General features: G+C 46.2%; 3 protein-coding genes across 7 annotated transcripts in view; all 3 read left to right on the forward strand.

Moving 5' to 3' along the window:
- Positions 1–226: 226 nt before the first annotated feature.
- Positions 227–2,655, forward strand: c19h11orf98 (chromosome 19 C11orf98 homolog). Of its 2 annotated transcripts, none has more exons than XM_035402067.1 (4): positions 227–360; positions 986–1,110; positions 1,463–1,560; positions 1,832–2,655. In XM_035402067.1, exons 1-4 carry the CDS (start codon positions 325–327, stop codon positions 1,948–1,950), a joined length of 378 nt encoding a protein of 125 aa, XP_035257958.1. In that variant the 5' UTR covers positions 227–324; the 3' UTR covers positions 1,951–2,655. The 2 variants fall into 2 exon arrangements, with proteins under 2 accessions (XP_035257958.1, XP_035257959.1); XM_035402068.1 differs by having other exon boundaries at positions 228–360; positions 1,838–2,655.
- Positions 2,656–3,011: 356 nt separating this feature from the next.
- mansc1 (MANSC domain containing 1) lies at positions 3,012–11,140 on the forward strand. Of its 4 annotated transcripts, none has more exons than XM_035402063.1 (5): positions 3,012–3,943; positions 6,210–6,269; positions 7,766–8,052; positions 8,221–8,358; positions 8,493–11,140. In XM_035402063.1, the coding sequence occupies exons 3-5, from the start codon at positions 7,830–7,832 to the stop codon at positions 9,899–9,901; spliced, it is 1,770 nt and encodes a 589-aa protein (XP_035257954.1). In that variant the 5' UTR covers positions 3,012–3,943; positions 6,210–6,269; positions 7,766–7,829; the 3' UTR covers positions 9,902–11,140. The 4 variants fall into 4 exon arrangements, with proteins under 4 accessions (XP_035257954.1, XP_035257956.1, XP_035257953.1 ...); XM_035402062.1 differs by lacking the exon at positions 3,012–3,943 and adding an exon at positions 3,950–4,411; XM_035402065.1 differs by lacking the exon at positions 6,210–6,269.
- Positions 11,141–14,407: 3,267 nt separating this feature from the next.
- The window catches only part of lrp6 (low density lipoprotein receptor-related protein 6), a 48,027-nt gene continuing 38,810 nt past the window's right edge, over positions 14,408–23,624 (forward strand). Inside the window, exons 1-2 of the mRNA XM_035401882.1 lie at positions 14,408–14,990; positions 20,926–21,334. Coding sequence (XP_035257773.1) covers positions 14,936–14,990; positions 20,926–21,334 — 464 coding nt within the window. The 5' untranslated portion in view covers positions 14,408–14,935. The remainder of the gene's footprint in view (positions 14,991–20,925; positions 21,335–23,624) is intronic.

Raw genomic sequence — 23,624 nt, forward strand, 5'->3', positions numbered from 1 at the left:
AATTTACATTAATTATGTCTTATTTAATGCCCTCACTTGGCAGTCATAAGCATATTGCGGAAAAAATGTTTTAATTAATTTCAGAATATGCCCTGTAAAACCTTGTTTTTGCATTTGAGACTTCAGCTGAAGAGTTTTAAATCTGCTCGTTTTACGCTTTCACGAATGTTTTGCAGAAATTCTTACCAAATACATAATTGAATACCTTTCGGGAGACTGGCATATTTTTAATCCAATGAAAACGCACAGTCGATCGCAACGTTTCAACCAATTAGAATCCACAACGCTGAACCGGAAAGGACGTTCCACGTGTTGTATGCAAGCATGGCTCCTGGTGGAAAGATCAACAGACCCAAAACCGTGAGTTTATACTCTGTATTTAAAGAATCCTTCCTGAATTACTTTTATATATTACATTTTATGTCTTTCAATTTCATGGGAGTTTACTGGCAAATAAAGAGCAGCTTTTTGCTGGACTTGAAAGCTGTCTTTCAAGCTTTTAAATTCTTCAAATATGGTATAGCTACTGCGTGTGTTAGCTTCGCTAGGTGTCCACACTTGATTGCACAAGATAACTAATTAATTGTACGCGATTGTGGTTTTATTTGAATTTGTAATATTTCGCAACCAATCGACTACAGATTAAATACCAATTACTACCCCGTACATGAAATTGCTGTCTGTTTTGTTTATAAATTTAATGCGCAATGCTGTAAATGTGATTAGCATAAGGAAACATCCACGAACAAATACAGATAAGAAAACAAATTATGAATGCCAAATTATTTGTGGAAATGCTCTTACACAGTTTACGATCAAATGTGTACACATGTTTGTTGAATGATGGCGTTTGAGTAAAGGACATGACTGGTGCAAATTGGCATCAAGTACTGTACTCCTCTGCAAGCCAACAGCAAGATGTCAATGAGACTTCATTAAGAGGCGCTCCTGCCCTCCTGCGCGTGCTTTTTCCGTGTGAATTCAGGACCTGGGGAAGAGGCTGTTCAAACGGCGCCGGGTTTTGAGCAAGGAGAAGAGGAGGAAGCACAAGATCGTGGGTGCGGTGGTGGACAGAGGACTCATCACCGTCCACCACCTGAAGAAGAGAACGTAAGTGTGCCTCTGTCAGGAATGCACGCGTAACTCACAGTTGGGACCGCCAGAAAAGTGATCTGCACGTTTACGTTATCCTGGGCAGGGGCGTTGTTCATTGCCATATTGTCTCAGTGATACCCCAGCATTACCTCTCAGATTGCTGTCAGAACTGTTTGTAGTCCTTAGACTAGGTCACATCAAGGCATCTCCAACGGGGGACTTAGTGGTTCTAAATTTAACAATGACAAGAAAAAAGAAAACATTTGGACAGAACGCCTGTGCTGTGTGAAGTGGCCGTTGTGTTTGTGTCGTGTCTTGGCTGCGGTCTCGCGTCATGCCGTGGACTTGGGTTTTTTTTTTTTTTTAGGTCCAGCGCGCGTGCGAACATCACGCTTTCGGGAAAGAAACGGCGCAAACTGATCAAGCAGCTGCAGCACATGGAGAACGAGAAAGATCCGGAGGAAGGTAGCGCAACGGCCGGCCCACACCACACACTGGACTGAATTTAACTTATGAGATGTTACAAACCGATAGAAGACCCATTTTTCTTACTGATTGAGGCATGATGGGGATCTGAGTCTTTTCAGTAAAAGCCTGACAGCCCCCGATTATACCATATGCTTGTCTTGGTGTCACAGAGAACCTCAGAGAACAACAGTATGGTTTTACAGCGCTGAAATTATCCTTGCTTTAATGCTTTTGTGCTTTTTAAAAAAAAAATGTATTTCTTTCCCGGGGGTAGCTGAAGCGCCCCCGAAGAGCAAGGAAGAGGCGGCCGCTTCCAAACCACCGAAAAGGACGAAGAAGGCCGCAGCCGGCCAGGATGTTGAAATGGCAGATCCTAATGAGGTCTAAGCCGGGGACTTGCTGACCTTCCTACACACCACACACTGTTCTGTGTGACTCAGATTGGCAGGGTTGCCCTTTACCCGTTATGGAAGGTTATGCCTAAACTATTACGTTTGAGTTTTTGGTACGGCTTAAATGTGTTGTAAGAATACACAGCTGGATGTTGTTCAGAAGCAGTTTGTAAGTTACTGTTTTTCTCAGGGGCACATCAACCGTGCCAGAAGTAATATTAAGACTTTGGCATTTCCAGTGCTAGTTAATTCTGAGTCTGCACTATATAGGCCTTAGTACAACACCCCCTATACTACTGTGTTAAAGTATCTTTATTGTAGTGAAAATGTGGGTCACAAGCCAAAGTGTATGAGAAGCCAGCATACTAGCCACAATCATAGAATTACCAAGATTGTTTTGGAAATGCTGGTTTGTTTTTTGTTTCTTTTTTTGGTAATTTTTTCTTTTATTGTACATTTTATATTTTTACAGGGACTGTGCACGTTAATCAACATTACTGTAAATGTCCCTGTGTGGGCCGAACGGCTAATTTCAACTGTTTTATTTGGACATGATATTAGATGTTTGAGTCCAAATTTAGTTGCAAGCGTTTGTGTTGGCGGCATTCGCTGGGATGTGTTCCAGATCGAGTTTCTCGGCATTTTCGTCTTTGGTTATGGTATTTTACCATTTCTGTTAATAAATGCTTCTGTGTGCTAATTTTGCGTTCTGAAGTAATTAATATCAGCCCTTGATGAAGTTTTAACCTTTTCCAGGGGCCAGATTTAGCTTCTTTCGTTCGCAGTATCACTTGAGGACATCCAGACTGTCTTGTCTGGGCCGTCGGGTACTTTATATGTAGGACAAAACTGGGAGCTGCCGGTGTTTCGGCAATGTTAACTCTTGGCTACATCTGAATTAAAGCGCAAATGTGTTCAAACCGACTGGGCGTATGTGCCTTTAAGCATCGTCCACATACCAGCAGCCTATGTTTTCATACTTTGTTCGGATATTTTTTGTAATGAAGTATTTGTAATTTTACTGTAATTTTACAGTATTATTTTGACAGTATAACACTAATTTTAATTAATGAAAATTAATTTGGAAAACGGGACGATTAAGCCTGTCTTTACTCTGGCTTAACGAGGGGGTGCATTAACATTGATATTTGAGCCAGTTGATGAATCTCCTTGATGTAGCCTACTAATGTATGCAAATTTATTTGCATAATCAATTTGCAATTCGGACTTCGAATGCATTTGGTGTCATTTTAAAAGTTCATGTTAATTTTTTGTTTTTGTGGCAATGAATTCGCGGGAAAAAAATTTGAGAATGGCAAAACATATCATTTTCTTTGTCATTGCGTCGATTCTTTAATTGATTCTGACCTAGTTTTTTATAATTGCATCGTAGGATCGGGTTCATGAAGACTTACGTACATCGATGTAGCCTGATTCCTACAGTTATGAATGACTCCGATGACTTCATTGTAATTTAAGGGGACCGTTGCAATTTGTGTAAGGGGATTTATATTCACGAATAAGCAACTACTTTTCGTTTTCCTAAAATAATCAATTCTGAGGTTGTAAAACTAGATATTTTAAAATATAGCGATCCATCAAACACCAGTGATGTCTGTATTTAGAAGTATATGGGTAGGTGTTTTGCCCATTGATGCTTGGTAAAGGACCCATAACGAGGGAAAAATCCTAAAATAATTTTGGCAGAATTAGGGTAGAGTATGCGTGGGGGAAGATGCGGAGCACGATGCTATCGTACGGAACGCGCACCCATTCATCCTCACCCCGTTATCGTTTGAGGACAAAGAAACTATAACGCCCACACTCAACGGTGGGAAACAGGAGCGAGTCCCTGCGCCTTCTGCATTTTCGCGTTTAAAGATTAAAGTGTTTCGTCGGCGGTGATTCGGCGGCTATATAGGCCATCTCACTGAACGCAGTATGTCGCACTTCGTGTCCGTGTTTCTTTGTCAAGAGAGTGTCAGAAGGTAAGATGCTTTGATTGTGTGCCCCCCTTTTTTTGCAATCCAGTCATGACTGCGTTTGTGTCGTGAAATGGGACGCGATGACTTCGCGGTGTTAAATAGCCTTGGAAGAAAAAGAAAATACTGCCTGCCCGTTGCGTTGGAACGGGTTGAACATGTCTCAGGGCTACTGTAATAGATAACTTATTTAGTACAAAATATTACTGTGATATCAGGCGTGAATGCCAAATCGAGGCATTTCTTGGTGCTCCGGTTGCGTGTAAATGGCACCCTCAGCAGGGAACGCTGTAGCCTAGAAACGATCCTGCTGCTAGGCTTTCGAAAACGCGATCTGAGATGCAGGGGAGAAATTAGGCCAAGGAATAAAAACGGGTTGGTTGAAATAAAAGCAGCGATTATATTGAAATGGAAGATTCTGTGAGAACCCGTTTTTGTCCCAACGAACAAAGAATGGAGTAGCCTACAAAGGAGGTATGCCTTTAGACATTTGTGCCTTTTAATTCCCGATGGCGGTTTATGCAAGTGGACTTAATGACATGATTGTTTACTATGTGAATTATTTTATTTCAAGAAGCCTATTCGTGGGTTTTGATCGTTTCCGAAAATGTAACTGCCATTATTAGGTTGAAAAAAAATACGCACATCGTTTATTGTGGTTGCATCACGGTACGCCTTGTACTCCGGATACGATTGTTGTTTGATGGTGGCATATATACTGTAACGAATTAAACAAATGCACTCCTTAGACCTCCTGTGCCACCATTTGCTCGTTTACTTTTGCTTCAGTGAACTGTTTGGGGAAATTCACTTATAAAGTATTCTTGTATGCAAAGGTAAAACCATGATAATGATTAAAATGTTTGATGTAAAATTCAAACTAACACATGTCTGGGTGTACAAAATTTTCCAAAAATATCTTCTGGGCTGTTTTTTTTTTCTTAAAAGATTAGTCATTATTTGGTTATCTGCCACACCTGATGCAGCCCATCAAGGGCCTGATAACAAGCTCTTAAATGGAACCAGGATTGATAGAGCAGGGAGAGATCTACAGTATGCATTGTTGTGAGTCCCACGGTAAAGGAGCAAGAAAATCTGCTCTTAAAAAAGCAAAATATCATGCAGGGGTTGCTGTCAGAAACCGCATGGCTGGTCTTCATCAGGCCAACTGTAGCTATTCTGAAATTTACAAGACCCTAAAGGCAGAGGAAATCCCAATTTCTCTATCAGCTATTAAGAGAATAGGTCAACGCTTTGAAACAACAGGTAATGTTGCCAGAAAGAAAGGATCTGGAAGGCCCAAAGCCTCATCATGCAGGAATGACCACCTGCTGAAATTTACAGTTCTCAAAGACAGGAAAAAAAGCCTACAAAAACTGTCAGCAGAATTCAAGACCTAAGAAAACAAGACTCTTGCTAGAAAAACAATAACCAGAAGGTTATCTAATGCAGGTTTTGTGTCTAGAAGATGTGTTAAAAAGCCATTGCTGTCTCAGAAAAACATCAAAGACAGAATTAAGTTTTTGGCAGAATATGGAAAGTTTGATTCAGAGTGGTTCAGCAGAGTTGTGTGGAGTGATGAATCACGATTTGAGTGGCATAGTGATGCTCCAGAGAGGTGTCTTCGAAGATCTGGTGAGAAATACAATAGTGAATGCATCTCTACCACAGTTAAGCATGGACAAAGAGGTGTCATAGTGTGGGGAGCCTTTCAGCTGCTGGTACTGGTGAGCTGCTTCACTGTGAAAAGTCAATTAATGCTTTGGAATACAGGAGAATATTGCAGAAAGGCTTACTTCCCACAATTGAAAAGTTGTTTTCTAAAGAGGAAGGATCAGATGTTATTTTTCAACAAGACAATAATCCTGCCCACACTGTAAAGACCACACTGCAAAGTGGCTTGAGAACAAGTCCACCAGGCTCATGTTTTGGCCTGGTCAGAGTCCAGATCTGAACCCTATAGAGAATATTTGGTCTCACATTGAACACAAGCTAACCGGGAAACATTTTTCAACTACTCATCAACTGTTTGAAGCCATCAACATTGAATGGAACAACATTGACTCTTCTTTCTGTAAAAAGCTGTCTGCAAGTTTACCCACAAGGCTTAAACATTTAAAGAAATCAAAGGAAAAGCTATCCCATACTAAGTTACTTTATCTATTTGTTTAATTCTTGCTAATTTCCTGACCAATGATTTGTTGTTAAGACCATTAAAAACTTAATATTTTGCTATTTTGGGCTTGGCCCATTTTTTTTTTTTTTTGCCCAGGAGTATAATATAGAGCTTTTCACCAGCTCATGGAATTCTGTGCACGAGAACATTCTATAGGTAAGTGCGCCCCTACTCATACCTGTTATGTGTTTACCTGCACTAATTTAATGTGCTCGGTGATTCAGTCCTCCCTGAGAAAGTCTGAAAATGCCAAAAGAAAAGAAAAGAAAAAAAAAACTTGTCTGAGTGAATGAGTAATGCAGCAGTGGAACATGGTATGGTGGACTTTTAAAGGATGACTGATCCTACTAAGAAAACAAGCTATTTAGTAACCTGAGTTTTATTTTAATAGAAACCATTTTTACTGAGCCAAAGAAACGGTGCTAAAACCACAATTTAAAATGGGCTCTTGTTGCATTTTAGAAGTTTCACTAAGTAGAGGGATTTGTTCCATGGGCCTTTTTTTCCACAGTAAACCGTGTACCATCCACAGGCAGTTTCAGAACAACGTCAGTACCAACCCCAAAACGGCAGAGTTTTCTTTTTTTGAGTGAACATCTTGACTTTAGCTGTGAAATCAGGAGTCATGCAGCTTTGCGGCACCAAAATACCTAAATCTGAATCGGCTAGAGATGCTAGTATTTATAATTTTTCTAATTGATTCATTAATAGTGCCAATTAAGGACTCTTACAATATGTATTCTGTTAAATGGTGGCATGGGCTACTTTCTGTGCCAAAATGAGAAGCCAACACACTCAAGTCACAAAACAGTTTTGGAACGCAGAGTGTGGAATCAAAACACTTACGTTTTCACATTGCATAGCGCTGTAATCGTTGCTGAACTGCGAAGAGGACAGCTCTTCCCAAACGCTTTGAACCGGTCACGTTTAAAAGAGCGAGAACAGATGGTACTTTGGAAAAGATAACTTTCGTCAAACGGCTGGAACCGAACCAGATAGCGGTCTGTGTGCGTGCGGTGCGAGCACGCCAATTCCGTGCGCTTGGCAAACTTTCGGAAGCCGGCAACCACAACCAGACAGCGCCATATCAAAGGACATCCGCTAGAGCTGCGTTCGGAGTATGGGTCCGTGTGTCATGTGAAATTAATGTTCTGTGAAAAACCCATTTTTCACAGCCTTGCCTGTCTGGCTGTAGTTCTGTGACTCACACAGGCCAGCTGGGCAGCATAAATCTGGCAAAGTCCACTGGCCTTAGGTCAGACGTGATTGAAATTTTTCTTTAATTATTCATGCCGACCTGAGTGAAAGTAAATGTAAGACGTTCAACATCATTGTTATATGCATATATTTTACTGGGACTATTACATTCAGTTACATTCCTATAAATATACATTTATAATGAAAAAGTGAATAGTGAAATAATATTAATTTGCTGCAGTGGATGTTTAAAAACCCAAGCATTTTCACTTTAGGATATGAATGTTTGTCACCAGAATTTAATGAGTCATTAAGTTGTTTTAGACCTTATAATGGTGACTGATCAAAAGCCTTCTGGTGAGTAGCATTGTGGGTTTATTTGACATTCTTCAATGTCAGATTCTGACCCCTGACCCCTTGTCTCTGAACTCTTGCTGCCTGGTTCTTCTTCACAGGACTTCTTGAATCCACGCGCTCCTCCATCCCGCTGGTGGATCGTCCACGCCGCGGTCTGAAGCCATGTCCCGCGCTGCGATTGGCCCGCTGGCCGCAGCCCTGCTGCTGATGCTGCGGTCCGTCGCCATGGCGCCGCCCGCGGAGCAGTGCCTCTCCAAGCTGCACGTCAACACCATCGTCAACGTGAGGGTGGCGCTGTCCGCCAAGGGCACCGTCATGGACTCCTGCATCACCCCCACCCAGCAGGCCTGCATCCGCAGCTGCTGCTCCAAAGACCTGGTCCCTGGTACAGCCTCGCTCCCACCGCCACAGCCAGCCACTCTCTAACGAACTTCTCGTGGAGTCAGGTTTTTAAAAAGGATAAAACAGGCGAAGGTGTTTTTCACTCAGACAGGAGAGAGTTTTCCCCCTGACCTTTATTACTGGACTCAGTGAACTCTGTTCTCTCTTTCAGGTTTCAGGTGCAACATGGTCGTCTATCAGCTCAATAAGCCCCTCGGAAGCGACAACTGCTATCTGTTTCACTGTGACAGAGAGGAGGACTGTCCCCTGGTCGCAATGGAGGGAGTGAACAGCTATTACATATTTACGGGTAAGCACAGCCATTCCCACCTTCCGACACACGTTTCCTACTGTCCCCCAAACTTGGGTTATCTGGGAGCAATTGATTTTTAAATGGGTGTTTGTTGCTGCGCACATCTCAGTTGTATTGATTTTGTTTCACAGGTTTGGACCCGTACAACCCCAGCAACACAATGCTGGCATCGCCCGTCACGTCTGCGCTAGCTCTAGCTCCTGCTGCTGTGACAGCAGCCACTTCTACTACCACACAGGCCACAACTGCAGCCACCACTGCTCCCCCAAGCACCACCCCCACTACGCAACCACCCACCTCTACCACACCTACTACTACTACCACAACTACTACCACTACCACCACTACTACTACTACACAACCTACTACGAGCACCACAACTGCCACCCCCGTGACACAACCAACTATTACTACCACACAGCCACCCACTACACAGACAACTACCACCACCACACTGCCAACCACTACGACCACAGAGCCCACCACACCTGCTACACAAAAAACCACAACTACTCCACCAGCCCCGCCCACCGTTTCCATGCACACGACCGCTAGCACTGCGACGCCGGCCACGACGCCAGCCGCCGCTGCCGTAGAACTGACGGCTCCTGGCAGCTCGGACGGTCCCACCGCAGTACGGGCGACCCCATCCACCCCTCCACCCACACCAAAATCCACGACCACTACAACACCAGCCATCTGCATAACAGCCACCTCCACAACCACCACCACCACCACCACCACAGCAGCAGCAGCAGCGGCAGCCCCAGCCCCCCAGCCCACGCCTGCCCCCGGTCCCGCCAAGCTAAACGCAGCCACCAGAAAGCAGAGCAGGCACAGGAACCCCGCCGCCAAGCCGGCGCGGCACGGCGGGAAACCGCCTCCGGGCGCCACGGCGACCGCGAAACCAACCGCCACTCCCGCGCAGCCGGCTACAACCGCCACAAAACCAACCGCGGCCGCCGCGGAACCGACCGCGACGACCGCGGCACCCACTACACCTACCGCTAAGTCAACCGCGACTGCCGCAAGGCCCGCCGCGTCAGCCGCCAAACCGACCACGAAGGCGGCGGCTACGAGGAAGCCGAACCCCACGCCGAGGCAGGGCGTCGCCCCTCACCGCGCTCTGACCCGCAGACCCGCCGCTGCTCCCAGACCCTTAACCACCACCACCGCCACCGCCACCGCCGCGAGACGGGCGACCCTGGCCCCCGCTACGACGACAGCCCCAAAAAGCCCGCCGACCACGCCGACCGCCACCGCCGCCATCACCACGCCCAGAGCCCCGGCCAAGAAAATGGCGCCGGCCCCCGCCGTCGCCGCGGCGGCGACCCCAGCGCACACTCAGAGCTCGGCCCCGGGGCTCGGGGGGGCCGTGGACCCCAGGGGGGCGCTGAAGACCAGCCTGGCCGCCGCCGTGGTGGTGGGCCTGGCCTTCCTGACTCTGGCCGTCACCCTGCTGGGACGCAAGGCCCTGGAGTCCTTCAACCGGAGACATTACACCCGCCTGGAGCTCAACGACCTCCAGTACGACGTGTAGCCCCCCCCCCTCCCCGCTCGCCCCCCGCTCACCCCCCCGCTCGCCCGCGAGGGCCGAAAGGGCCGGGGGGAGCCTTTAGAGAGAGAGAGAGAGAGAGAGAGAGAGAGAGATTTATATCCTGGATAAAGCCTCTCGTGCCCTGCGGCCATGTCCTGTCAGTAAGCTGATGAGAGGTGAGAGGCTGATTCTGAGGCATCCCAGCATCCTCACTGGAGGTTTTTTATTTGTTTATTTTCTTGAGGGCAAATTATTTTTGGAGGGCAAGAGCAGAGAGATGTAATCAGCAATACCTCTATTTCCTCAAACTCAGGAACCCTTTAAAAATCTGGTGAAAAGAAAAAAGTACATTTTTACTTAAGTTGAGTGAAATCCTCCACATAACTGTTCACTTCATCACAAAACGATAGTTATTCCCTAAAACGCTGTAGTGTGTATCATGTAGTTATGAGATCATGTGGAACTGTTTCTGCATGTAGATATATGTCATAAGTATTTCTTGGGTCAGCACTACAGTGTAATGCCATGTCATTCATATTAGAATCTCCTTATTTTTAACAGTGCACACCCTGTTTTTCATTTTTTGTTGTGTTTTACTAAAGTAATGGAGACTTGTGAGGGTAAGCCCTAGTGGAATTTGCTTGACCATTGCGAGCCTTGTTCAATTTTTGATACACAATTTTTGTCGCTTTTAAATCATACTTTTCTCTATACGTTTTATATCAAACACTTGTCTCACGAAAATGGCTTTAATTGGTAGATTCCACTGACTGCACATTATATTGGTAATAACATTAGTGTGTGCGTGTGTGTGCAAAAAAGTAGGAGGATGTACAAATGTTTGCCTACAAGTAGGCTGATAAAAATAGTTGGCCTCAATTAGATGTGATATATTTATTGACCACAGGGTGGCAGCACCTAACAAGTGAGTCCACGCTATGCCACATATTGACTCTTTATATTCGCACTGTCGAGCCTCACTATGGAGCTACTTAATTGAATCTAATTGCACAAATTATGTAAGATGTTTTGATACACTTCAGTCAATGTGATGTTTATTACATGTATTGTGTTTTTATTTATTTCTCTAACGATTGCAGTGCATAGATGTAAGTCACAGGTATTGTGTAGTTGTTGTCACAGCTAGTGGATTATGACTGTAGATCAATTTTAAGTGGAAAGACCATGGGGGTGGAGGGGTGGGGGTTTCTTGCTAGAAAATAAAATGTTATTTATACACTATTTTTTGGTTATAATCTGTATGTTTCAACAACAAAAAAGGAGTTTAATTTGGGTGATCAACAAGGTCTCAACAAAACTTAATTTACAAAGATGGTAGTGGAAATATATTTATTTCTGAATTGATATTGGTAAAGATAGGTGTATGTGTTAGTTATATTACTGGCATCGCTAAAGATGTACATAATGGGATTGTTGTAGTTATTGATCAAGGTGGATACAGCAGACGGAAACAGGTGTTTGTACACCTGTGCAAACATATCTCAGATCTTACTGCTGTTCTCGCTTTGCCTCTGAATATGAACAAACTCATGCCAAAGACTGGCCGTTTCTGTGCTGAAGAAGAACTACTGTAACCGTCAAAATTCACGTTCAGGTCCGTGAACATGGGCTTCACCGGCTTTCAGAGCTCAGACTGGGCTGGGGAATCCTGCAGTAACACACTCAGCAGTGACTTCTAGCAGCTGATGTTTCTCACTAAAAAAAAAAGTGCAGACCAATCGCAAAAACTGTCAAATACAGTCAGAGGCAGGCAAGCAAGCGCAAGCTGTCCCTGTACAGAGCAGCCCCCCCACCCCTCCCTTTCTGGGCCCCTCCTGTTCTCTGTATTTTGGGACTGGCATTTTTAACAGGTTTTTCGCGTGGCGGTACAAATCTAAAAGGAAAGAGTCTCACTGGATTATACTGCCCCCCCCCCCCCCAACTTTTTTTTTTTTAAACATCTGCCTCACATGGTGGCAGATGTTTGTCAGATTAACAGACTGGATGTTGAAGCATTGATTTGTTCAAGATGAATGACGTGTTAGAAGATACGTCCTGCCTGCCTACTGAATGTGCGAACGTGTGCTGGGGATAGATTACCTACTGAATGTGTGCTGGGGATAGATTACCTACTGAATGTGTGCTGGGGATAGATTCCCTACTGAATGTGTGTTGGGGATAGATTACCTACTGAATGTGTGCTGGGGATAGATTACCTACTGAATGTGAGCTGGGGATAGATTCCCTACTGAATGTGTGCTGGGGATAGATTCCCTACTGAATGTGTGCTGGGGATAGATTCCCTACTGAATGTGTGCTGGGGATAGATTACCTACTGAATGTGAGCTGGGGATAGATTCCCTACTGAATGTGTGCTGGGGATAGATTACCTACTGAATGTGAGCTGGGGATAGATTCCCTACTGAATGTGTGCTGGGGATGGATTACCTCTTTTTCCCCTTTACTATAGAAAGCATGACCATATGTTGTAGGTTTTTTTTAACATATATTATTTTTTGCATTAATCAAAATGTTTCCCATATAAGATAGACAGTTTTTGCTTTTTTTAAAGGAGTGGACAGTCTCAGAAAGTTTTTGTTGTGATTAGAACCACATGCAAAAAATTGGGGTATCCACTGTCATGCGAAGACCAGCTCACTTAATATGAGATACGTGCAGTCGTTACCAATGACCACGTGCGCTGTCCGTAACTCCTGTCGTTAATCTTCATCATGTAACTTTCTTGAACAGGATCGTTCCGTTTCGCGGTGTAAACAGGGACCTTCCTCCACGACCTCAGCAGCACTTTCGCATTTGCAGTGAAGACCAAGCGAAAGGATGTCCAGTTTCACAGCGTTCTTTTTGATCATAAAGCTGGAACAAACATCGGAACACCCACATGACTTTTATCATTGGTTACACATGAAATGTGCTTGCCCTTATGAAAAAAGAATGCACATTTATTCAAGTGAAGGAAATACTGTATAAATCATGTGAATATGATTTTTTAAATGATTACTATACTTTGCAGCGTACAGCACGTACCTTCAAGGGTGTAACCAGGACCAAAGAAAATACCAAGGTCAAGAGATTTGGGTAGGATGGGGGGCTGGGGGGGGGGGGGGGGGGTTGAGGTAAACTCTTTTTCCCCTTTAATTCACTCATTTAATTGAGGATGCGTTTTAGGGTGTAAATGCTAGACTTGTACCCCTAGATCTGGCTTAAATTTTGGAAAAACATTAAATGCCATTAATTCCCCTCCTAAATTAACTGCCGCTGATGTTCTCACCAAAGAATGAAATTAATAGTTTTTGAAAATGGACATGAAAACCAAAAAAAATAAAAATGCCAAAGGACATGATCTCAGTGTCCTCAGTGAAAGTTACCACCCTGCATAGCGTGATATCAAAACATTTGATTTAATTTAGATCTCATATTTTTAATTTACTTTTCACAAGAGGAAAAACGCTTTTGAAAAAATAACTGAATATGAAATATTTGATGGTGATGAGTGTGGCAGAGAGGTTGACTGTGTACAGTATAAATCTGGACTGGTTTAAGGTCTGGCTCTGCACTCCTGTCAGCCATTTTCTTCTTTTTTTATCTTGAGAACTGTAAAGACTGAATAAGATTTACGACCACCAGCCAATGTTACAACACCTTTTTTTCAGCTGGAACAGGACTAGCAAATAACACTCAGTATTTGTTTGCAACACTAACATTAGCTGACACTGCAAAAATGCATTCGCCGATAAACACCCCAATAATTCCATTTATAAATAATAACCCAATAATGTCATTTATAAATAATATTAATAATAATATTATGTTTAGTCCCCTTCCCAATACTTTAACCTGGAGATTGTGGCAAGTTCACAGGTAGAATTTGTCATAGAAAGTCTCCTTGGTAACCCATAAAATTAATATTGATGCTTTTATTTTTTGGCTTTAACTTCCAAGAAGCGGTGAGTTCAAGACATTGTCTATATGCCTCCAGCTCACTATCGACAGATTGCTTGTCTGGTGAAAAGTGGCAGTTTTCTTGAAGACTGAGAAATATAATTACTAGGTCAATTTTCTGAATTTTCAAGTACAAAGAAGAGCACAGGTCAAAAATATCAAAGTGCACCTTTTGTTCAGATAATGCAATTACAATCATAAGTCTTTAGCTTCATTATACATTTATTATTATTATCATTTGAAGACAACCAGTTCTACAATGAGCAGGGTTGCTTAAATGAGCAAAATCCACCAAAAACCTTTTATGCATTCATGGTATAGTATTGTATGACCGGTTTTTATCATGCCAAGCGTAGTAACATTTACCCTGAAGCAATTGTCACTCCGTTGATAAACATGGGTCTCCAATCTATGGGAAAGGACAAATTGCGCACAGAATATACGCCGTATTTACTCTCGTTTACCGCACACAAACCAACCCCTTCAGGAACGGAGCTATAGAGACCGAGCAGCTCGAGCAGGGTCACCGGGGTATGTTGTTCTAAACCGGAGCACCAATCACGCCGTGAGAAACTAGTCCCTTTGGAATGTGCTTCTTTGCTTCCAAACAATTGTTGTTGGAATCTGCATTTTCCCTTTTCTTAAAAACACAAGAGGCTCGGCAACATTGTCAGATATTTATTTTGGCTGCAACGTCTTAAATTTAGGAGTAATCCTCTCGCTGAAGGAGAGCGAATGCAATCAGATAAAACAATAGCCGGGCGGTCGAGCGCTTTGGAGAAAGAAACTGAGAGGAATACGGGAAAAGGGGGGAGGGTTGACATTTTTCTCCCGGCGGAAGGAGACGAATCGAGAGCCAGCGTGTTGTTGCGCTCAGGCAGCCGAATCAGGGATTTGGAATCGCAGCGCCGCCGAGGCTGAGCGCGAGCAGAATGGAACTGAGAATAATTACAGATACATTGTAGCCAGAACCCAGAATCATCCAACAAGCCGATAATTCACAGGACAGAACTCAGCCGAGCGATGGTATCCCCGCGCTGAAGAGGAGCGGCGGGGACAAGAGAAAACGGGAGAAATATGGGCGCCGTTCTGCGGAGTCTGTTGTGGTGTAGTTTTTGTTCGCTGATACGTGGTGAGTTTTTGATGTGGGTTTTTTGTTGCCTTTTTGGAAAGTTGGGAAAAGGTTTCCGAGGAGAAGTGGCCATTTTTTGCACAAGGCCTTGCGTGCAGACGAATGGGGCCCTGCGTTAAGGGTAGCCAGCTAACGTTAGATACCTTGATTGCAAGTACAGTGCAGATCTCTACCATGTATCGAATTTAGTGTGTTGAATGCTTGCGCATATCTAGTTTCTACCAAGCTAGCCAACAACCGAACTAGCTCCAATGGATTTACACAAGCACTTTTGCCAGTCTTCCTCAATATTTCCCTCTTCCAAATGGAGTAAATCTGTTATCACTTCTCACTACTTAATCTAAAAAGAGCACAAACGTTATGAATTTATTGAGATTGGCTATCGGGAACGTTGGGAAGTGGTCGTTGCTTCCCAGTTTTCCTCTACGAAATGCAATGCATTTTTGTTTAGAGAATACACCGGAGAGTTGTGTTGTAAAACAGTTGTTGTATTTTAACACAATGTTCAACGTGAAACTGGCATCTAACTAAACGTATTTGTCAAACAATAAGAGAGTAAAAAAAATACAAACAAACATTTTGGTTCGAGGTCAAACGTTGGTGTTGCTTTGTTGTAGCTAGCCAGTTAGCGTAGCAAGCTACCTACTCGAATTCAAGTTGGCTAGCAAGCTACCTCGCTAACTTGGCACCAGAACGAATGCCTGTGCGTTCACTACACTAGCCTATCTGGCGATGCAGTTACGTGGTCTTACAACAGTAAACACATACTATTTTTCTTTATTTCCACCTTCGGGTAAATACTAGTGGCTATAACTGGATAGCTGTGTAACTTTCACCAATTGTTATTTAGTACATCTGGAAAGCATATTGTTTTGTTTGTAATCTTGAAAGTTTTGCAAGCTGTTTACAGCAGCCAGCTTCCTAAATTCTCCTGTCATTTAAAAATATTATTCTTGTTGTTTTGAAATGTGTGTGTAGATTGTTTATTGTTTGGTTCGGTGTTTTTTCCTTAAGTGATCCCTTTGAGGTGGTTAACACGTAGGATCGTGGCACGCCGATCTCAGCTGCAACTTAGTTTAAGCAACCACGCATGTCCAGCCTCACGTAATTTGGGTTTAGAGACAATGGTTTAATCTTGCAAAATTTAGGCAGTGTTTGCAAAACTAAAATGTGGTTTTACTATACTTTTCTAAATCTTTGTGTATGCACATCGGTCTGACCAAGGTTCATTTTTAATATAAATTGTAGGCAATAGTTAGGGTTATCTGGTTTTTCTAGTTGTTCCGTGTTTACACTTTTCGTGTATCCTACTTTAGTGCCATTGGTGTAGATATTTAATTGAGCCAGTTGACTGCTTTAAATGTTGTGCTTTTCTCGTAACATATACGCTTTAATCACCCGCTGGTACGTTAAACCTGCCAGGACATAGGTGCAGTCCTGCTGTAATCTGCTCAGCAAATGATCGTGTTCCTTAAGCATGGATGTTTTTGTTGTTGAGCACTAGTTGATTGGATATTCTAGGCATTCCTAGATATGCCTCACTAATACAAACTCTGTATACCCATGCAGAAAACACAGCTTAGCAGCCGCTGGGGAATATAGGGTCTGGATGTTGTCATTGTGTGGAAAACAAAATGGATATTTTCCACTGGCGTTTTAGTGGGTGTCTTGTTTTATGTGCAATCTGTAATCCTCCTTAAATGCTCGGTCATTTTGTTTGGCCCGCCTGCTCTAAAATCCAATCCGACATTCACCGTGTGGTTTTTCTCCTTTTATTTTCATTCTGTTCAGGCCTTGAAAATGATTTGACAGGCTCGAATGATTGGACACACCTCATTAGCCTCCCCCTAAACATAAACAAGTGCACACGCAATGCGAGAGCGCGTGCGCTCCTATAAAAGGTGCCCGTGCTTGTGTTTGAGGGGCCGTTTCACTGTTGCTGTAGTAGTTTCTGCTCTTGCAGAGTTTGTGCAGCGGAGTTTTGTTTCACTAAAAGGGGGTTTGGGAGGGGGGATATTGGAGGCAGGCGTTTGGGGCCTGGTCCATCTGGCGGCCATATTGGCCCTGTGTTGTTTCCATTGAGCAGGGCGCCTCAGAGCGCGGCTTTCATGTCGCAACTGTGGATTTGTGAACTTCCAAGATGGTTCCACACCGTCCTAATCCCAGAAACGGGCTGTGTTGTGGGTACACCAAGCCCCCTCTCTCTCTCTCTCTCTCTCTCACTCTCTGTCTCCCTCTCTCCCCCCTCTCTCTCTCTGTCTCCCTCTCTCCCCCCTCTCTCTCTCTGTCTCTCTCTTTCTCTCTCCCTCTCAGAGTTCCACTGGACATCCAGATGCCCTCTGTGCTGTTGGGCAGAGCTGGTGCTTTTGGACATTTTTCTTCTAGTGTCGTACTTGTATGTGCACATTGAGACGAGGAAGATCGCAACTCATTTCAGATGTATCCAGTGAACTCTTATTTGAAACTTTTTATATGTATGGCTGCATTTTGAAATGATGTGTGGAGTGACTTGCGTGTGTGTGTGCATAAAATCATAGTCATATCGAAAGGTTCCAAAGGAGGAAGTCTGAATTTGCCTTGAACAGAGACCCTATCATTGTATGATTGACAAGCAAATGTGCACTAAACTGTGTCAAAATGGACTTGCTGATGACGGTGTGCTTGTAGAATAATAGTATCCAGTGTGTCATGCAAGGTGCCGTGTGTGTGTGTGTGTGTGTGTGTGTGTGTGTGTGTGTGTGTGTGTGTGTGTGTGCGTGGGGAGGGGGCGTTAAGAGAGTGGTAAAGGGTGAACAGAAATCTGAACGCTATCAGTGGCCAAATATTAAGTGTCCTAAAATGTAATTTTCCCTCTGTTTACACTTGGCAGAGTCGAGTGGTAGTCTTGGATCAACTTCAGTGAACTTTCCTGGTGTTCCGTGAGCTTATAAATATTTAGTCAGGGAAATTCCCCCGTGCTAAAAAAGCAGCGAGTGGACCGGTGGCGGGGAGCCTGGGGTTTCTGCGAGCGTGGTGCATCCCTGTGGCTGTAGATGTGTCAGATTGGGGTTTGGCCCCGTGCCACTTTTTATGAAATGGAAGTTGCCCCCTGCCCCCCCCCCACTCCCACCCCCTCAAAAAAAAAAAAAAAAAAAATCTGTGAAGAGGACTGGACATTTCAGTAGTATTTTTTTCCTGGTGTGTTTATAAGTTGCATGCTTTGTCCTACGTTCTGCAGACTTTTAAAGGAGGACCCCACAGTTAGCCAAGTTTTATTCTTAGTTTTGCCTTGGATTTCTACAATTGCCGTATTGTGGAGGAAATGATTCTCACCAAATTTATCCGTTTTGTTTCTCTCCCTGATTTTTCCCCACACTCCCTAACCTGTCAGCCTTAGGTTAGGCTACTCTTGTTCACAGTGAGTAACACTCCCTTGTTGATATGATTTGTGAGTATAACGTCAGTTTTGTCTGCCTAATATGCTGTTTAAGTTGTGTGGAGTATTGCCCTACATGTGTCTTTTACACTCTGTTGGAATGAATTGGTCAAAATCCAACCAGTGCAACAGTGTCTTTGGTGTGGAAGATAAACATGTCTGCTGGAAAAGTGGAAGAAATCAAATATCAGATGTAATTCTGAAGCCGTGTATGTCTCTAATGGGAATAGTCTGTGCGGTTCCGCTTTAGAGCACTTTACACAGAGCTGATATGTCCCAGCAGCTAAAAGAGCAGCGCTGTGCCATATCAGTAACAGTCAGGACACTGACGCGTCTCTTGGCGTATTGCAGCCGTGGACACAGTGACTGGCGGACGCGGCAGTGCGATCGCTGATCTGTCTCTGCTGTAGGTGGCGCTGTGCAGCGTTGGTTTCGCCCCGTTCTGTTCTTCCTTCACTTTTACAAGCAGAGGCAGCCGGTGTGCACGCAGCGGCCAGATGGTGACAGCGGGCTATGTTAGCAGGCTGCGTTAGCCGGCTGTGTTAGCGGGCCATGTTAGCGGGCCATGTTAGCGGGCCGTGTTAGCGGGCTGTGTTAGCGGGCTGCTTTAGCGGGTTACATTAGCAGGCTGTGTTAGCGGGCCGTGTTAGCGGGCTGTGTTAGCGGGTTACGTTAGCGGGCCATGTTAGCGGGCTGTGTTAGCAGGTGTCGGGTTTGGGCACGTGTCCGATTTTGCACCGCTGGAAAACAGGTGGCGAATGGCGCACCGATGGCAGGTTTGTGGTCGGGGTTTCAGGTGCAGCGTGGAGGATGACACACCGCCCCAGTCAGTCCTCCGTGAGCGAAGAGGGGCGTGTTCACTGGAGGAGAAAGCAGTGCGTTGCAGCAGAGTGCACTGGAGCCAGTCTGGATCTGTGTGCTCTGTTCTGTGCTTGGGGGAATTTATACAATTCATTGTGATAAATTCATTGTCACAAGAATTCATTGTGATAAAGCTAATAAACCATTAATGAGTGAATGGTATTTTTATGGGTTTTAGGTCTTGTGGTTCTGTGTTTGTGTTGTTTGGAGTTGTTGGAGATGTAGCCTGTGTTCTAGTGCTCTGGTTCTTGGTTAGCGCAGCTCTGTTTCACCCCTGGAAAGCATTATGAGCTGTAATTGATAACAGGTGTAAGGTTGGCCATTAGTCACGCCACTTTGTGTAGGTGAGTGGTAACATGTGTAACGGGGAGAACTCATCACCTTCAGGAGAGCAGCTCAGCTGGTGAGCAGTGTGCACACCTTTCGATGACCTCATGTCACATGACTCAGAGATCGTATATAGACCTGTGCTGGACTAGAGTGAAGGAGAAGGCCATGAAATGTGAAACGTTTTTTGTTGCATGATGTGTCTTGGAAAGGAGAGAGTACATGGTGAGTTACAGACTGGTGCTTCTGATTGGCTGCCGTAGTGACCCCTGGGGTCAAGGGTCAGGGGTCAGTCAGGCAGCAGAGTAATGTAGGTTGGGGGCATGAGCAAAGTTGACATCGGCGTTGTGACGTATCGATGATTAACCGAAATAAACAGGTGGCTAACGGTGCTGCGCGAGCGTGAGATGGACACCCTGTGTGCTGGGGAATCTGCCCCAGGAGGAGCAGGGAGGAGGGGGTGTAAGTCCGGCCCCTGGGGCAGTTAGCAGTCTCACCCCAGACAGAGCCGTGTCCCAGGGTGCTGAGCGGCTAGTGCGGCTGCGTTCGGACGCGTTTGGCTACGCCGCGCGTTTTAGCGCACGCGTGTGATTGGTCCGCGGCGGGCGGAGCTGGCGTGAGACGGGAGGCTGCGTCCCGCATTCCGGCCGTGCGTGAGCGGTGAGTCACGCCCGCACCTGGGCCGAGTGGGGGGGGGGTTAGCGCCGCTGCGCTCGCGTGCGTCCCAGGCCCCGCCCCCTGCGTGACTCACCCCCGCTCGCTCTCAGCTCCTCATTTTAAATAAATAAATAAACTTCACCGGCCGCTGGTATGGCACCCCAACGATGGCCGGGCTCCACATCCACAAGTTCTGTCTTTTTTTATTCGCTTTACTACCCCTCTTCTTTTATTTTTGGGCTCTGTCGTGAAGAAGAAAAAAAACGATGAAAGATAATTAGTTTGTTTTTCCCCCTTTTCCTGACGATGCTTTTCTTCCAGCCCGTTCACGCGCTTGCTCTGTTGAAGCCGGTGGCGTGAAAAGGCAGCTGCACACCTGGAGAGCGTTTCAGTGTGAGGTCATCGCTGCACGCTCCCTGATGGTCTGGAGAGGGACGGGCTCAGCGGAGCGGGGTTCATGGGTCCCCCCCCGCAGGGGTTTGCGCTCTCCGGGCTTTGTTTGCTCTCGCTGTTGCATTCTTAAGCCGTGATTCGCCGGTGCTGTTAAATGAGCTGTTACGTAAGATTGGCCTCTGCGCTGCTCACAGATGGGACAGCCACGGTGCTGTCTGAGACCGTTCTGCAGGCCTGACGTGACTCTTAAAAACTCCCCCCCCTCTCTCCCCGCTCCCCCAGGTACCCCCCTCCTCTTGTACGCCAACCGGCGGGACCTGCGGCTGGTGGACGCGGCGCAGGGGCGGGGCAACGCCACGGTGGTGGTGAGCGGGCTGGAGGACGCGGCGGCGGTGGACTACGTCTACGCCCAGGGCCTCATCTACTGGAGCGACGTCAGCGAGGAGGCCATCAAGCGCACCGGCTTCAACCGCTCGGGCGGGGCCGGGGGCGGGGCCGCGCAGACCGTGGTGGTCTCCGGCCTGCACTCCCCGGACGGCCTGGCCTGCGATTGGCTGGGGCTCAAGCTCTACTGGACCGACTCGGAGACCAACCGGATCGAGGTGGCCGAGCTGGACGGGTCTCTGAGGAAGGTGCTTTTCTGGCAGGACCTGGACCAGCCCAGGGCCATCGCCCTGGACCCAGCGAGGGGGTAAGGCTCCGTGCTCTCAGGTACCCAGCTCCACCCCACCCTGTCACGCTGGCAGCGGAGGGGTGTCCCAAGGGGGAAGATGGCCACGGTTTACACCCCCTTTCTAGCTGAAGCTCTCAGCTCCGCTGTTTTGGGTCTGGGGCGATTTGGGGTGAATTTGTCCTGTTTGTGAGATTCTGCTTGGTTCTGTCCGGGCTGCTTATGGCTAAACAGCTTTATTAGTTATTTGTGTGTGTGCGATTGTGCACGAGTGTCTGTGTGTGTGTGTGTGTGTGCGCGCACGCGTCTGTGCATGCGTGCGTCTGTGCATGCGTGCGTGTGTGTGGAAACACAGAACCTGGATCTTGACCCCAACCCTGGAAATCCTGGGTCGGAACTTGGCAGCAGGAAGTACCTACATGCTAAAAAATGAGCAACGTGCCATTTCCATTTGTTTCTGATGAAATGTGCTTTGACGTGTGTAAACGCAGTGAACGGAATCGTTTCTCAGAGTCTTTGGCATGGATCGTTGGATTGGGAAAGAGGTTTTGTGTTTTGTGCTGGAAAGCGTGAAGCCGGGTGGAGGGATTAAGCAAGGTTTAACGAGCCCAGCTCAGGAAGTGTGGCACCTCGAGACGGAGCGGGTTGACTGGTGTTTGGTAGTGGGCTCCAGTGCGCTGTGTGGTCTGTCTCAGCTATTCCATCTCCTGAAAGTCATAGTTTTTTTTATTTGTGTGCTGGTTTTTGTTTTCGCTCTGAAGTTGGCAACCAGTTTAGATCCAAGAAAAAATGAGGTGAATTAAGGCTGGAGGCAACTGCTTCAGTTGTGTGGACTGTGGGAGCGTGTGTGTAGTGTACCAAACTGCAGGAGAATGTGTACAGTGAGCCTAACTGCAAGAGAGGGTGTATAAGGTACTGAACTGCAGGACAGTGTGTGTAGTGTACCAGACTGTAGGAGAGAGTGTACGCTTGTCTACTAGAGGTGTCATGGAGTGTGTGATCAGTCAGGTTTTGTAAGGTCTAACCAAGCACTCAAGTCATTTTACGAGTTTCATTTACATACAGGAGCATACAAATTTTTATCTCTCCTTCAGAAGGGGGGGAAAACAAGTTTTGATGGAGGGAGTGGGGGCAGCCAATCGCACACACCCATTGTAAAGGGATTAATCAAATAATAGTGTGTATGTGAGGTACTGAAGCATCCTGCCATCTTACTGCTGATAATACGCGTGCGTGCGTGTAAAGTGTGTGTGTGTGTGTGTGTGTGTGTAAAGGGGGTGTGTGTGTGTGTGTGTGTGTGCGTGCGTGTAAAGGGTGTGTGTGTGTGTGTGTGTGTGTGTGTGTGTGCGTGCGCGCGCGTGCATGCGTTCGGGGGTGTGCGTGTGTGTGCGCGTGTGTGTAAAGGAGGGGGTGTGTGTGTGTGTGTGTGTGTGTGTGTGCGTGCGCGTGTGTGTAAAGGGGGTGTGTGTGTGTGTGTGTGTGCGCGTGTGTGTAAAGGGGGTGTGTGTGTGTGTGTGTGTGTGTGTGTGTAAAGGGGGGGTGTGTGTGTGTGTGTAAAGGGGGTGTGTGTTTATCTACTCGCTGATTTAACTGTAGTCAGACTGTTTGTCTGCATCAATTTTCCGCCTCATTTCCTTGGAAACACACGCCTGGGTGTTTACTGAGGCAGTGGAGGGTGAGCTCTTTCTGCAGTGCACTGTGGGAAAGAGAGTCTGCGCTGTGATTCAGATTCCCCGCCTGACGGTCTCAGGCCCGGCACCCTGTCCGTTACTCCACACTGTCACCCCTCCACACGTCCCCACACTCTCCCTTTAAACAGACGTCTCTGACAATTAAGATGGTTTTTGAATGTCTTTCCGAGTGGAGACGTCGGTCTGAGAGGCCTTGTTTACGCGGGTCTGTGTCTGGTCTGGCTGTCTCCCTCTTTTCATCCGAGAGTCCGTGTCTGAGCCAGATGAGCCGAGCCGTGTGGTAGACGTCTCGCTCTTGGCTTCTCCTAGCGGCTGATTCGGTGCTGGTTACGGTCGGGATCGTGGTGATGTTTCGGCTGTCACTCGGGGTAGTGAGTGTGTTTTTCCCCCTTTTTGCCACGGCTTGATTTCAGACCGCATTCTATCCTTTTCTAATGAAACGAGCGCCCTTTCTCTGCCATTCCCACGTTTCTGGGTTCTGTCCCGCTGCTGCGTGCGCTGTGTGTGCGTCAGATCGGTGGCTGTGGGCCTGCTTTGGTCAGATCGGTGGCTGTGGGCCTGGTTTGGTCAGATCGGTGACTGTGAGCCTGGTTTGGTCAGATCGGTGGCTGTGAGCCTGG

This window comes from Anguilla anguilla, chromosome 19 (genome assembly GCF_013347855.1).
Source record: "Anguilla anguilla isolate fAngAng1 chromosome 19, fAngAng1.pri, whole genome shotgun sequence".
NCBI lineage: Eukaryota > Metazoa > Chordata > Actinopteri > Anguilliformes > Anguillidae > Anguilla > Anguilla anguilla.

Coding starts and splice junctions, on each gene's coding strand:
- mansc1 (XM_035402063.1), top strand. CDS start 7,830: ATGTCCCGCGCTGCGATTGGCCCGCTGGCCGCAGCCCTGCTGCTGATG. Junction 8,053..8,220: donor CTCCAAAGACCTGGTCCCTG/GTACAGCCTCGC, acceptor TCTCTCTTTCAG/GTTTCAGGTGCAACATGGTC. Junction 8,359..8,492: donor CAGCTATTACATATTTACGG/GTAAGCACAGCC, acceptor TTTGTTTCACAG/GTTTGGACCCGTACAACCCC.
- c19h11orf98 (XM_035402067.1), top strand. CDS start 325: ATGGCTCCTGGTGGAAAGATCAACAGACCCAAAACC. Junction 361..985: donor AGATCAACAGACCCAAAACC/GTGAGTTTATAC, acceptor GTGTGAATTCAG/GACCTGGGGAAGAGGCTGTT. Junction 1,111..1,462: donor CACCACCTGAAGAAGAGAAC/GTAAGTGTGCCT, acceptor TTTTTTTTTTAG/GTCCAGCGCGCGTGCGAACA.